At 37.8% G+C, this 12218-nt stretch overlaps 1 protein-coding gene across 2 annotated transcripts in view; it reads left to right on the top strand.

Moving 5' to 3' along the window:
- PIK3C2G (phosphatidylinositol-4-phosphate 3-kinase catalytic subunit type 2 gamma) overlaps positions 1-12218 on the top strand; it is a 268609-nt gene that overhangs the window by 182632 nt on the left and 73759 nt on the right. For both annotated transcript variants that reach the window (XM_037033809.1, XM_037033810.1), the window contains one exon: positions 317-486. In XM_037033809.1, the coding sequence (XP_036889704.1) occupies positions 317-486 (170 nt within the window). The remainder of the gene's footprint in view (positions 1-316; positions 487-12218) is intronic.

Below are 12218 nucleotides of genomic sequence, written 5' to 3'. Positions count from 1 at the left end.
CTGTGTATTTGAGACATCAAAAAAAGTATACCAAGAACCCTCTCTAGAAACTCTGAAAATTAGCTCCAACTAAATGAAAGAGATATTTTCTCCAATTTTAATGAAAACATTTACTTATTAGGCTAAAGAACATGTCCTTCTGTAGCATTTCAAAAGCCCATTATTTAATCATACCCTTTTGTCAACTGAAATGTAGAAGTGGTTCTTGATTATGTAATTTTGCCTTCATCATACTACTTACCATTAGCTGTGATATAAATGCATTTGCTTATTTTTATGTGTGTTATTTTTGTGTTTTTGTTTTTTAACTGATCAGGCCCTGAGGAACTTTTTCTATTCCTGTGCTGGCTGGTGTGTGGTGACATTCATCCTGGGAGTCTGTGATCGTCACAATGACAACATCATGCTGACAAAGTCAGGCCACATGTTTCATATTGACTTTGGAAAAATTTTAGGTCATGCACAAACATTTGGAGGGATAAAAAGGTCAGTGCACAAATAAATTTTATTACAGCAATTAAGTAATGTCCTAGAGTGATATAGAATGGCACAGAAACTAAGCAGATGACTTGCTTCCCATCTCTCAAACCCCTGAAGTTAGTGTAAACACAATTATAGATCTAATAAACTACAAATTTTTAAATAGATTGTCAAGGAAAAATTAGGTTTTCTAAAATAGTTAGTGGACTAAATTGGCCCTCTCTCATAAAATACTAATTCTGTTCTAGTCTGAATCATCTGAAATATAATATTTTGTTTCTTTTTAAACAAACCCTGAATGGACAATGAGGCATAAGTTTATGATGTCAATACATCTGGTATATTGCCCATAGCAGTCACCACCCCTGGTCTACTTATTATAAAACTAGCACACATCCTGAACTGGATCATTCTAGAAAATCACTCTAAATATATTTAGTGATCACCTACCAATAGAGGATCCAGGGTTATAGCGTTAAACAAGGCATATACAAACCCTGATCTCATTCTAGTAGAGATGACAAGCATTAAACACATTAACATACGAAGATATAATATGAGGAAATAAAGAGTTTAATTTCTTATTAAGAAGCAAAAACAGAAAAATGGGATAGGAAGGGACTGAGGCAGGAGTGTTGTTTCAAAGAGGCCTCTTGGAAGAGATGACAGACAGCTGTGAAATGACAGCAGTGACACTGTGGAGGTCCATGAAAAGAGAGAAAAGCAAAACTAACAACCACTTGGACAGAAATAAGCCTGGCATGTTCCAGTGGCAACAAGAAAGCCTGGGCCTGATGGTAGGGTTGAGAGGGGCAGGCAGTGAAAGGTAAGGGGGAAGAGTCTAGTGGAGGCCGAACAGGTAGGACACTGAGGACATGCTACAGAGATTGGCTTTAATTTTAAGGCTGGGGGCAAATGATTTCAGTGGTATTCAAAGTGCTCTCCTGCTGTCCAGTGGAGTAATGCGGCCAGTTTGGAGGCTATTGCAATTATTAAGGCAAGAACTTAGTGTTAAAAAAAGTGGTGAAAACTGACAGATTCAGAATATATTTTGAAGTGAATCCCAGAACCCGCTAATTGACTGGGCATTGTCAGTGATTAATGAGCTAGGGGATGGGCCCTGTGGGTTAGAAAAAGAAGAAATGGTCTAGGATGACTCCTGGATTTTCAGTCTTAGCAAAAATCATGTCATTCACTGAATCGGAAAAGACTGTTGGATGAGTAGGTTTTTGATTTATGTAAGCTAGAGGCTAGGAAACCAAAAGTTTAGGAGGAAAAGTCTCTTGCTTTAAAAAGATGCTTCATATAAAAGTAGAAGTGGGGTCAGACCATTCCGAAGACTGATCAGCATCATTAAGCTAAAAACAAGTCGTCAACAGAAGAAATAATAAGGTCTCCTACAATATAAAGGGATGAACTCTCTCCAGATGGCCATAATCTGATATTAAAATGCGAACATAAACTATATAATATGGATCTTTGGAAAGCACTGATTTCTTGCCAGGCTGTTGCCATTTCATACTGCTTACATCACCATTCCAGGACATCTCACAATACCCAGCTGTGTGATTCTGTTTAGGAAATGTTTGCAAACATTGGGTGTTCCCCCTGAGTCAGCCCAGCAGCTCTCTCCTTCAATTCCCCGCCCAGGTGTGCCTGAACCCTTCTTCTGAAGAAAGCTTGGCACTGAAGGCTGTGTCAGTGTTTGTTCTAATCAATTATAATGTGAGTGACAAGAAAAGAGAATGTGTCCCTAGGTGACAATTGTTCCTTGCATTTAAAATTATCTAAATATCTTACTTTTGGTGATTGTTAAAGTATGTGCTCTGAAAGTAAAAAATTGAACTCTTGGTCCTTTAAGTCCTTTAAGTCCTCTGACTTTAAGGCTTGTTGACTGACAGACCAGAGTACACTCTCAGTCAAGTTTATTTGGATAGCAGGAGATTTCATCAAGTCACTCTTGACTTCAGGTATAGTTTCAGAAATAAGCAGACGTGTGCGGGACCAGGTTGCAAGAGCCTGTTGTGTCTGTTTGCCTCTCAAGTCCATGTTCAGTGACATCACACGGGCAGCCTGACGTCTGCCATAGTGGGTTACGCACACTGTGGAAATTGGCAAGCATTACCCATCATAGCGTTTATATTTTCTAAAAGAATAAAAGTGAGCTACTTATCAAATATTTACCACCATACAACAGCACATAAATCCATTAAAAAGCAGATCAAAAATCATTCTGGAACTCAGCAAAATAAAATTCAAAACCTATTCTTTTCCTGTTAAAATATTTATGCTAGGATGATCAAAATATTATGTATCTGTCTTCTTACAACATGATTTATATCCTTTTCAAATTTTAGCCCAATAAATCACCAATCACCTAATGTAATTAATCTCAGAATTCTCATCTCAATATTAATCACAAAAATTTCCTGTATCTATTATCATTTTGACCTTATGTTCAATAGTTAATTACCACTGATTAAAGATTTTTAATATTTAATTTTGAGTATTATAACATTTATATTCTAAGTAGTCTCGATTTAAAAGCATCTTTGAGAAACAAAATTCCCTTAGCAGATTAGAAGATTAATTTTTGTCTTACTCCAATCATCTTGGTTTCGTGCAATATTCATAGCAATCCGAATGCTATAGTGGCATTAGTGATCTTTCACATGCTTTAATTACCGTCTTAGTTTTCTTTGAAAATAGATGAGTCTTGTTAGTTTGTTACTCACACAATTGTTTATTAAAGAAATAGTGTGGTTCATTTTATTCAAAGAAGGACTCATCTAAATTTTCTAGAAAAAAACCACATTTCAAATTCCTTTTCAACTGTGAGTGCCTTAAGGATGTCTTTGCATCTCAAGCATCCAGCTAGCACCTGACACTTAGGGCTTAATTTTGGTTGATTACTACAAAAATGCCATAAAATGTACTGCTCTTGACCTGAGAAAGTAAAATTTTTCAGAAGACACAATTACTAAGAACTTGACATAACCTGTTTTATAACTGGAAATTTTCCAAGGGATTTTTACCTAGTGGTCACTCTACATGTGGGAGTCTGGGGGACAACACTCATGACTTGAGACAAACCACCTCCCTTCCATGAGACTCGCTACTACGAAAAAACAGGAAACCAGTGTCGGCCAGGATGTGGATAAATTGGAGCCCCCTGTGCAATGTTATTGGGGATATAAAATGGCACTGCTGTTGTAGAAAATTGCATGGCTGTCCCTCACAAATAGAAAAATAGAATTACCATATGTTCCCCGCAATTTTACTTTTGGGTCTATACCTCAAAGAACTGAGAGCAGGGATTCACTCGAATATTTATATACCCACGTTCTCCGCATCATTATTCACAGTAACTAAAACGAAACACAAGAACCCATCAACAGATGAATGGGCAAGCGGAATGTGGTGTATAGGTACAAAAATTACTGCTCAGCCTTAAAAGACGAAAATTCTGACACAGGCGATACATGGATGAACCTTGAGGCCATTATGCTAAACGAAATAAGCCAGTCGCAAGGAGACGAACACTGCTTCCACTTCTACAACGTACCTAGAGTAGCCTGAAGCACAGAGACAGAGTCAAATGGTGGTCGCCAGGCATTAGGGAGACAGAGGAATGGAGCATTGTTGTTCCATGAGGATAACGTCTCAGTGTTATAGAGTGAGAAGATTCATGGAGAAGGTTGACAGTGATGGTTGCACAAGATTATGGATATTACAATACCACCAAACTGTACATGTAAAAGTGGTTACGATGGTAAATTGTATGTTATATATATTCTACCACAGTGAAATAACTGAAAAAAATGGTGTACTACAAGTTCTATAAAGGCTCCACCAACCACAGAGTCAATTCTAGGTAAACTACACTTAGCATTTGAATAGTGCTTTGCATTTTCAAAGCACTTCCACATAGACTATTCCAAGAAATAGAGTGTGCTGTCATTCCCATTTTCTTGCTATTATCTCTCCCTCTTCTACTTCACCTCATCATTCCACGGTGTCTTATCACCTAGTGTCTTTTGAGTAACCTTCTTTAGATGTATCTACCCCACTCCTATTAGAATATCTTTTCAATCTCTCTAGTTTAAAAAAAGACATGAATTTTACTCAAAGAGAGACTTGCAGGTTTTCAGATAAAAAGAATAAGGGGTGGTTGAGAAAGGAAGAGAAGTTTATGGAAATAAAGGAAGAAATGAGAATGGGAAAGAGAGAGGGAGGGTCTACTCTTCCCTCTCTCTTCCCTATTTAAACAGCAGGGTAAGGAAGGATTCTGCCTTCTTGCACTCTGTGAGTCTCTGCCCCACTGTGAACAAAGAGCGCTTAGAATGGAAGACAGAGCTGCTGACTCTTCAGGCGGTCTAAGGTACACTGTGCCTGTCAATACAAGCATTTCATAGCCCTCAGTCTGCACCTAGTACTAAAGAAAAACTACAAATGCCTCCTGTACATGGACCCAGCATAAGAGCTTCATCTGGTGTTCGATTGAAGAAACAGCACTTGATCCTATGCTGGGGGGAACACACGTTTGACATGTAAATTATGATCATGCACATGGTGACTTTATGGGTGATTTCAATGTTTCAGAGGTCACTTGGGACTACTGTTGCTTTTTACCTTCACCCTGACTTTAGAACCTAACACTATTTAAAGTGTGAGGTTTAATCCAATTTTGCCTAAGTGTTAGAGCTTCTATAATCTTTTTTAAATGTGTTTTATTGATTATGCCATTACAGCTGTCCCATTCCCCCCCTTCATTCCCCTCCACCCTGCACACCCCCTCCCCCCATTCCTCCCCTTTAGTTCATGTCCATGTGTCACAAGTTCCTTAGATTCTATATTTCCCATACTATTCTTGTCCTCCCCCTGTCTATTTTCTACCTACCGTCTATGCAACTTATTCTCTGTACCTTCTCCCCTTTTCTCCTCCTCCCACTCCCCTGTTGCTAACCCTCCATGTGATCTTCATTTCTGTGGTTCTGCTCCTGATCTAGCTGTCCTCTTGGTTTGCTTTGGTTTTAGGCGTGGTTGTTAATAACTGTGAGTTTGCTGTCATTTTACTGCACGTTTTTTTATCTTCTTTTTCTTAGATAAGTCCCTTTAACATTTCATATAATAAGGGCTTAGTGATGATGAACTCCTTGAACTTGACCTTATCTGAGAAGCACTTTATCAGCCCTTCCATTCTAAATGAAAGCTTTGCTGGTAATCTTTTCTTCATATCCAGACTCACTTTTATTCCCAGCAGACGCTGAAAGTCCATGCAGAGCATGACTATACATTTTCCCTTGAACTCAAGCTCAAGGGGGAAAATCATGGGAATTGGGAGGAGCCATGATTCCTGTCCTCATAAAACCCTGATCTGCTGTAAACTCACACCCCAAATTTCAGACTTAGGAAAGTAGGACTGATGATTTTGAAGAGGTAGCTGTTTCCACTGCCCTTTGCAAGGGAGAGAGATGCTGTACCTGAGCCTCTAAGATCCTTGAGTCATTACCTAAAGATATGGAGCAGTTAAAGATGAGCAACCTCCCACAGTCTAACTTAGGACCCACAATGCACTTATAAAAGACTCAAGAGATTATTTGTGAGGGTTTCCTCAGTTAAAAATTGTCGAGAGCTTGGAGATCTCACTGGACATCCAAAAGTTCATTTTGTAATAGTACATGCACCCCATGTTCTCTTTTATTTTGTGCCTGTGAGGTTTCCTGTGCTGTCTAATTATACAAGATCCTATCTCATCCAGTGGAGATTCCAAATTGCCTTCTCAATTAACTCATGGATATTAGACAAGAGGCTTGTGTTCTTTGTGTCAGCCAGCAAAATGTGCTCTCTGAAATGTGGGTCATTTGTGGTAATCAGGGAACGTGTAAGCTTAAACATCTCTCAAGACACTCTGTAGTCATTTCTCTATATGCTAAATCACCATTCACTATGACAAGAATCTGCAACTTTTAGAAAGTCTAAAACAATATATTTTAATGCTACTATGATATTTCCTGTGAACAAGAACATTTGAAATTTATGAAATTAATAGTTTTTTCAATAATAAAGTGTGCCTCATTTCTGAGTCCCACTTTGGTACACAATACAAATACTTATTTAGACACGTGAGTCTTTCAAACCTGGGACTAAAGACTGTGTGCATCCATCTACCGATTTTACCAGTTACTCAGATAAATGCTAGATCAGCTATACCATAAAAGGAAGGGTTATTTATGTTCAGAGAGCCCAGCAGAGTGACCCTACAGTCACGAACCCTGGATAGAGCTGCCTGCCCTCCCCTGCCACTCTCCACGCCCCCGGCCTCCATCACCAATCTTGAAACATGCAGTTCTTCTCAAACTGCTGTGAGTCACCACAGTGGTGGTATCGCAGTCACCGAGAGTAGTGAAAGCGAGTGCTCCTTGGCGTGGTGCTGCGTCATCCACTATGGGGAGTCAGATTCTAAAGGAAGTAGTCAAAATGACCAGTTACAGCCTAATAAATACTCGATATGCACTAATTTAATTAATCCTCACAAGAACTCTTTGAAGTAGCTACTGTTATTTTCTCTAATTCACAAATCAAGAACTAAGATGGAGAGAAGTCTCTGTTGTTATAATTCATCGGAGTCATAGGCAGTAGGTTGTAGGACCCTGGAGAAGGTCCCATGTAGGAGACTGATATTCCCATTTCTCAATAATCCCAACACACCCTGCTCTCTCTCCAGCATCGGCACAAATTGCTGTTTCTTTAATGAGTACCAGATGACACAGTGATCCTGAATTTATGGCCATGGTATATATTAAATTCAAATGTTTAGCCATTACAAACAAATATGTTGTAAGATGACTGCGCTGGGAGAAGCATTCAGAAATTAAGACCAAGTAGCAGGGCCATTTTCCCTCCCCTGGGGAATGTGCTCTCTCATGTGTGAAAAGGCAGGCACAATTGCTTACTCTCTTTTAATTTCTTTCTTACATTAAAAAAAATCTAGTAGGAATCTTTAAGCTAATAGAAGTTAAATGTTCATGGGATGTGCCTGTAGTTTTCAGAGCCCACCCACACTATTCTGTTGAACTTACTCTGGCCAAAGACCACCCAGAACCATTGGGACGAAGCCCCGTGGGATTATCTAGATGGAATAATTCACATTTGGGAAAGTTGTTTCTGTGAATTATTGTGTTCTCAAACAGCTTATGTGCTCAATACTTCAAAACTTATCAGCATTTATTTTTAAAGTGTGTCCATACTTGTTCAAAGAATAGTTCAATAAGTAAAAAACAGCTCATTTTATGGATACAACGCCTCACCTATCTCAGAGTGCATCCATTATAATGAGCATGCTTTATCCATTTCCTTAATAATGTACTTTAGTATAGGGCGGTATAGCCCTACCGTGAGGGCTAATGGTATTGAGAAGTTTTCAAGCGGAAGTATAAGATGAGGAGGACATCAAAGAAAGGGTGAGTCTTAAGTTAGTGGATAGGAAGAGGATAATACAGCCCAGAGCGGAGAGCATTGTGAGTAAAAGTGCGGAGGCGGAAGATAAGCATGTGCCGTAGCCCACTCACCTGCCTCCTCTGAGCTGCACCACAGCCGCCAAGCACTACGTGAAAGCATCAACGCAACAGGGCAGAGGTTGTCTCCACTGTCCAAGGGGCCATCTCCCCGGCCCTGCGCTCACACAGAACGTCTGTGGTCATCTCATTACTTCCCTCAGCACAGTGATTTGTACTTTATTGTCCCAGGAAAAAGATCAGATCTCTACTACCCATCATTTCCTCTCCCTTCTTTAGACAGAAGACCACACCTCCTACTTTACTGAGAAAATAGTAACATTCAGAACAGAGTCTGCTTTTCTACTCCGTACAAAACTCACAAACTTACATCTGCACATACACTCCTTCTTTGTTGTTTAGATGTCTTTTCCCTCTTAAAGCCAATCCTTCCATCAGTGCTGCGGAGCTATTTCCCTCCCACTTTCTACTGTACTTTATGCTGTCAATAATTAATTTGTCCTTGCACATTTATTTTCTCCCTCTTAAATAATCGCTTTAAAAATGCTTGTCTCTCCAAAGTTTAAATAACCTTGCTTCAAACCCCTGTTTCCATGCCATTTTGCTCACTTTCACGAATCTCCTGCAGGAGTTGTCTGAACTCTTCCTTACCCCCCATTCTATAACCGCTTCAATCTGGCATTATTCTACATTACCGGGGAAGATCAACAGTGGCCTTCATAGGGTTCCATTGAGCAATATCAATTCCTCGTTTTACCTGAATTACCAGCAGATTGTAACGGTGTTGACTCCCCCTCCCTCACAACACCCTCTTCACGTGCCTTCTGCGATGCAGCCTCACTCCCAAGCTCCTCTCACTGCAGGGTGGCTCCTTTCTACCAAGCCACCAAATGCTAACATTCCTCACTGCCTCATCTTCGCCCTCTTCTCTTCTTACTCTACAGTCTCTACCACACCGATATCAGCTGCATCCAAGGCTTCTACCAATATCTTAATTCAGGGGACTCACAAATTCTAATTAAACATTTGATTTGGGGTAAGGGTAGATTCACATGCAGTTGTAAGAAGTAATGCATACATCCTCTGTATCCTCTAATGGTTTTCTCCAGTGGGAACATCCTATAAAATTATAATGCGGTGTTGTAACCAGGACATTGATACTGATAGAGTCCAGGTACAGAGCAGTGGCATCATCCCCAGGATGCCTCACCTTGCCCTTTTCTAGGCACACCCACTTTCTTCTCACCCCCGTCCTCCAGTCCTATCCCCTGAAAACCACGGACTTTTTCCATTTCTATAATTATGTCATTTCAAGGATATTATATAAATGGAGCCCTGTATATCAATAGTTTATTTATTTTGTTAACAAATACTATTCCATGGTATAGATATACCACATTTGTTTAATAATCCATCCACTGAAGGACATCTGGGTTATTTCCAGATTTTAGATTTTAGTTATTACAAATAACGCAGCTTCTGTGTCAATATATGTTTTTATTTCTATGAGACAAATGCCCCAAAGTGTAATGCTAGGTTGTAGTAGTTGCGTGTTCTTGTTGTTTAAGTGACTGGAAGTGGTTTTTCATTGTAACTGTACCATTTTACATTTCCACCATCATGTATGAGTGATGGAGTTTTCTCCGTATTTGTGCCAAAATTTGGTATTGTAATTAATTTTTAATTTAGTCAATCTAATAGGTGTGTGGTGATACCTCATTGTGGTTTTAATTTGCATTTTTCTAAAGGCTAATTATGTTGAACATCTTTTCATGTGCCTTGTTTACCATCTTCATATCTTCTTCTATGAAATGTCTGTTCATGTCTTTTGTATCGTTGGAGTTGGTACACTGTAAATGCTTAATGATAATGATCTTGGTATTCTGGTGGCTATATACAAAGGGATTATATCTACAGTATGGTAGAAAAGGGAAGTTTATACATGATTAATAATAAACAGCAACTTATTGTCCATGTGTTTTCCATATCAAGTGAATTTGTCTCCTTAATAATTAGTGTTTGTAATAGGAATATTCTTAAACTTTATAAATATATGTACACTTTAAACTAATACTCATTTCTCACCAGTATCAGAAATATAAAAAATACTCTCAACAATTTTACAGAATAGTAATTTCAACAATAGACTGATCGTGCTAATAAAAAGATTAACTTTGACTACAAAATCAGTAAGTTTGTTCACATGACTTTCCCACATAAATGTTAAATTATCACAAACTCTTAACTGTATGAGCTATATTTATTTACTGTTTTATTCATTGCATGCAATAGAATACAAAAAATAAAGGTAAAATACTTTCTTTACCTGCAATAACCCAGATCATTTGTGAAAAAAATTATAAGACAACTACAGACTATAAAGAATAAACTATATTAGCTTTAGGGCTAACTAAAAAGGTAAGACAAAATAAGAGAAATGATCTCTCAAGGGACAGGATAATTATAAGAAAAAATATTTGATCCTTATCTCTTAAAAAGCCCTATTAGGGCATTAAATCATCAGGTGAGAGAAACGTGGCTAGAAATGCGAAACAACTCAGATAAAGGTAAAAGGTACAGAGACAGAAGCACACAGGAATTGGGCAAGTAATGGTAAAGCTACAACTCTGGACAAATGTAGAACAGGCGCAACAAAAAAAGTCTGGTGTATTTGGTGTAAATGAGAGATTTTCAATATATGATTTGGAATTCAGAAACAGACCGTAAGAGATGAAATAGTGTCCAACCTCCCCTCTCGCCTCAGCCAATTCAGGTCTCAGATTTATAAGTATTGCTTAAACCCAAGACAAAGGCTTTAGGATGCGAAGTCTGCAACCTCGGGTCAGGTCCACACTTGGGTGGACTGACAAACCGAATTTCAGCTGTGATTACTACAGCCTGTAGAAATGGGGTAGGGTTCTGATTCCCATGTGAAGGTTCTTTCCATTTATAGAAAAATTGCAGTCTAATTTTAAGTTATTTTAAAAATTGCTCAAAAGTTAGCCAAGTAAATCACATAGGAAAGATGCAAGATATTACATTGCTGAACACACTGAAAATTTAGGCTATAATATTTCCACAGCTAAATTTATGTTCTTTAATGTTGTTATTGGTTTATATTTTCTGTAATTTGGATGTTTCTTTTGTGTACTTGACTTTCGGCTATGATGTTTCTTTATCTGATTTATAATGGTGATTGGCATGGAAGAAGGAAATGTAATATCACATGAACTTGAACGTAAATAATTACAAAAAAATTTCTAAGAGAAATCTGTTTGGTGAAACCCTTTTCTCTGATGACAAGTTAGAAAATTTCAGGAAGTTGTAAATCTAAAACTCTTAAAATTATTTTAAAAGTGCCGTTCAATATAGTAAATGTAATATACAGCATAAGAAAAGAGCTACTAGAAACCTTTTATAGAAAAATTAAGATTTTTTTGCGTTATGAAAGTCTAAGATATTTCTAATACTCTACTAAAATGTTACCAATAGTGATGACTACATGGGTGATGATATACAAAAAATATTACTAAATTCAAAGGTTCACATAAGGGCTTGTGCAACCAAAAAGTTGCATATTCAATGAGTGAGATTTAGTCATATGGAGGAGCTGGGAGTAATTAAACTTGGAAGGAAGGACGAGATTTTACTGATGGCATTTTGGAGAGAGGGAAATTTAGCTATGNTCTTAAAATTATTTTAAAAGTGCCGTTCAATATAGTAAATGTAATATACAGCATAAGAAAAGAGCTACTAGAAACCTTTTATAGAAAAATTAAGATTTTTTTGCATTATGAAAGTCTAAGATATTTCTAATACTCTACTAAAATGTTACCAATAGTGATGACAACATGGGTGATGATATACAAAAAAATATTACTAAATTCAAAGGTTCACATAAGGGCTTGTGTAACCAAAAAGTTGCATATTCAATGAGTGAGATTTAGTCATATGGAGGAGCTGGGAGTAATTAAACTTGGAAGGAAGGATGAGATTTTACTGATGGCATTTTGGAGAGAGGGAAATTTAGCTATGATGAGATTCATGTCTGAGTACCCTTTTATTCATTTGGATAATAACAGCATTTAACATTCATTGAGTGCTTACTACTTGCCAGGCTGTGTTTTAAGAACTATTATAAGAATTATTATAAAAATAATTTAACCCATTTAATCTCAGGAGTCCAGTACTCTTAGCCCCATTTTACAGAGGAGGGGACTG

The sequence above is a fragment of the Sturnira hondurensis genome, unplaced genomic scaffold, assembly GCF_014824575.4.
Source record: "Sturnira hondurensis isolate 20B ecotype Veracruz unplaced genomic scaffold, ASM1482457v3 Scaffold0021795, whole genome shotgun sequence".
Classification (NCBI taxonomy): Eukaryota; Metazoa; Chordata; class Mammalia; order Chiroptera; family Phyllostomidae; genus Sturnira; species Sturnira hondurensis.
This window is presented reverse-complemented; position numbering and strand designations above follow the sequence as displayed.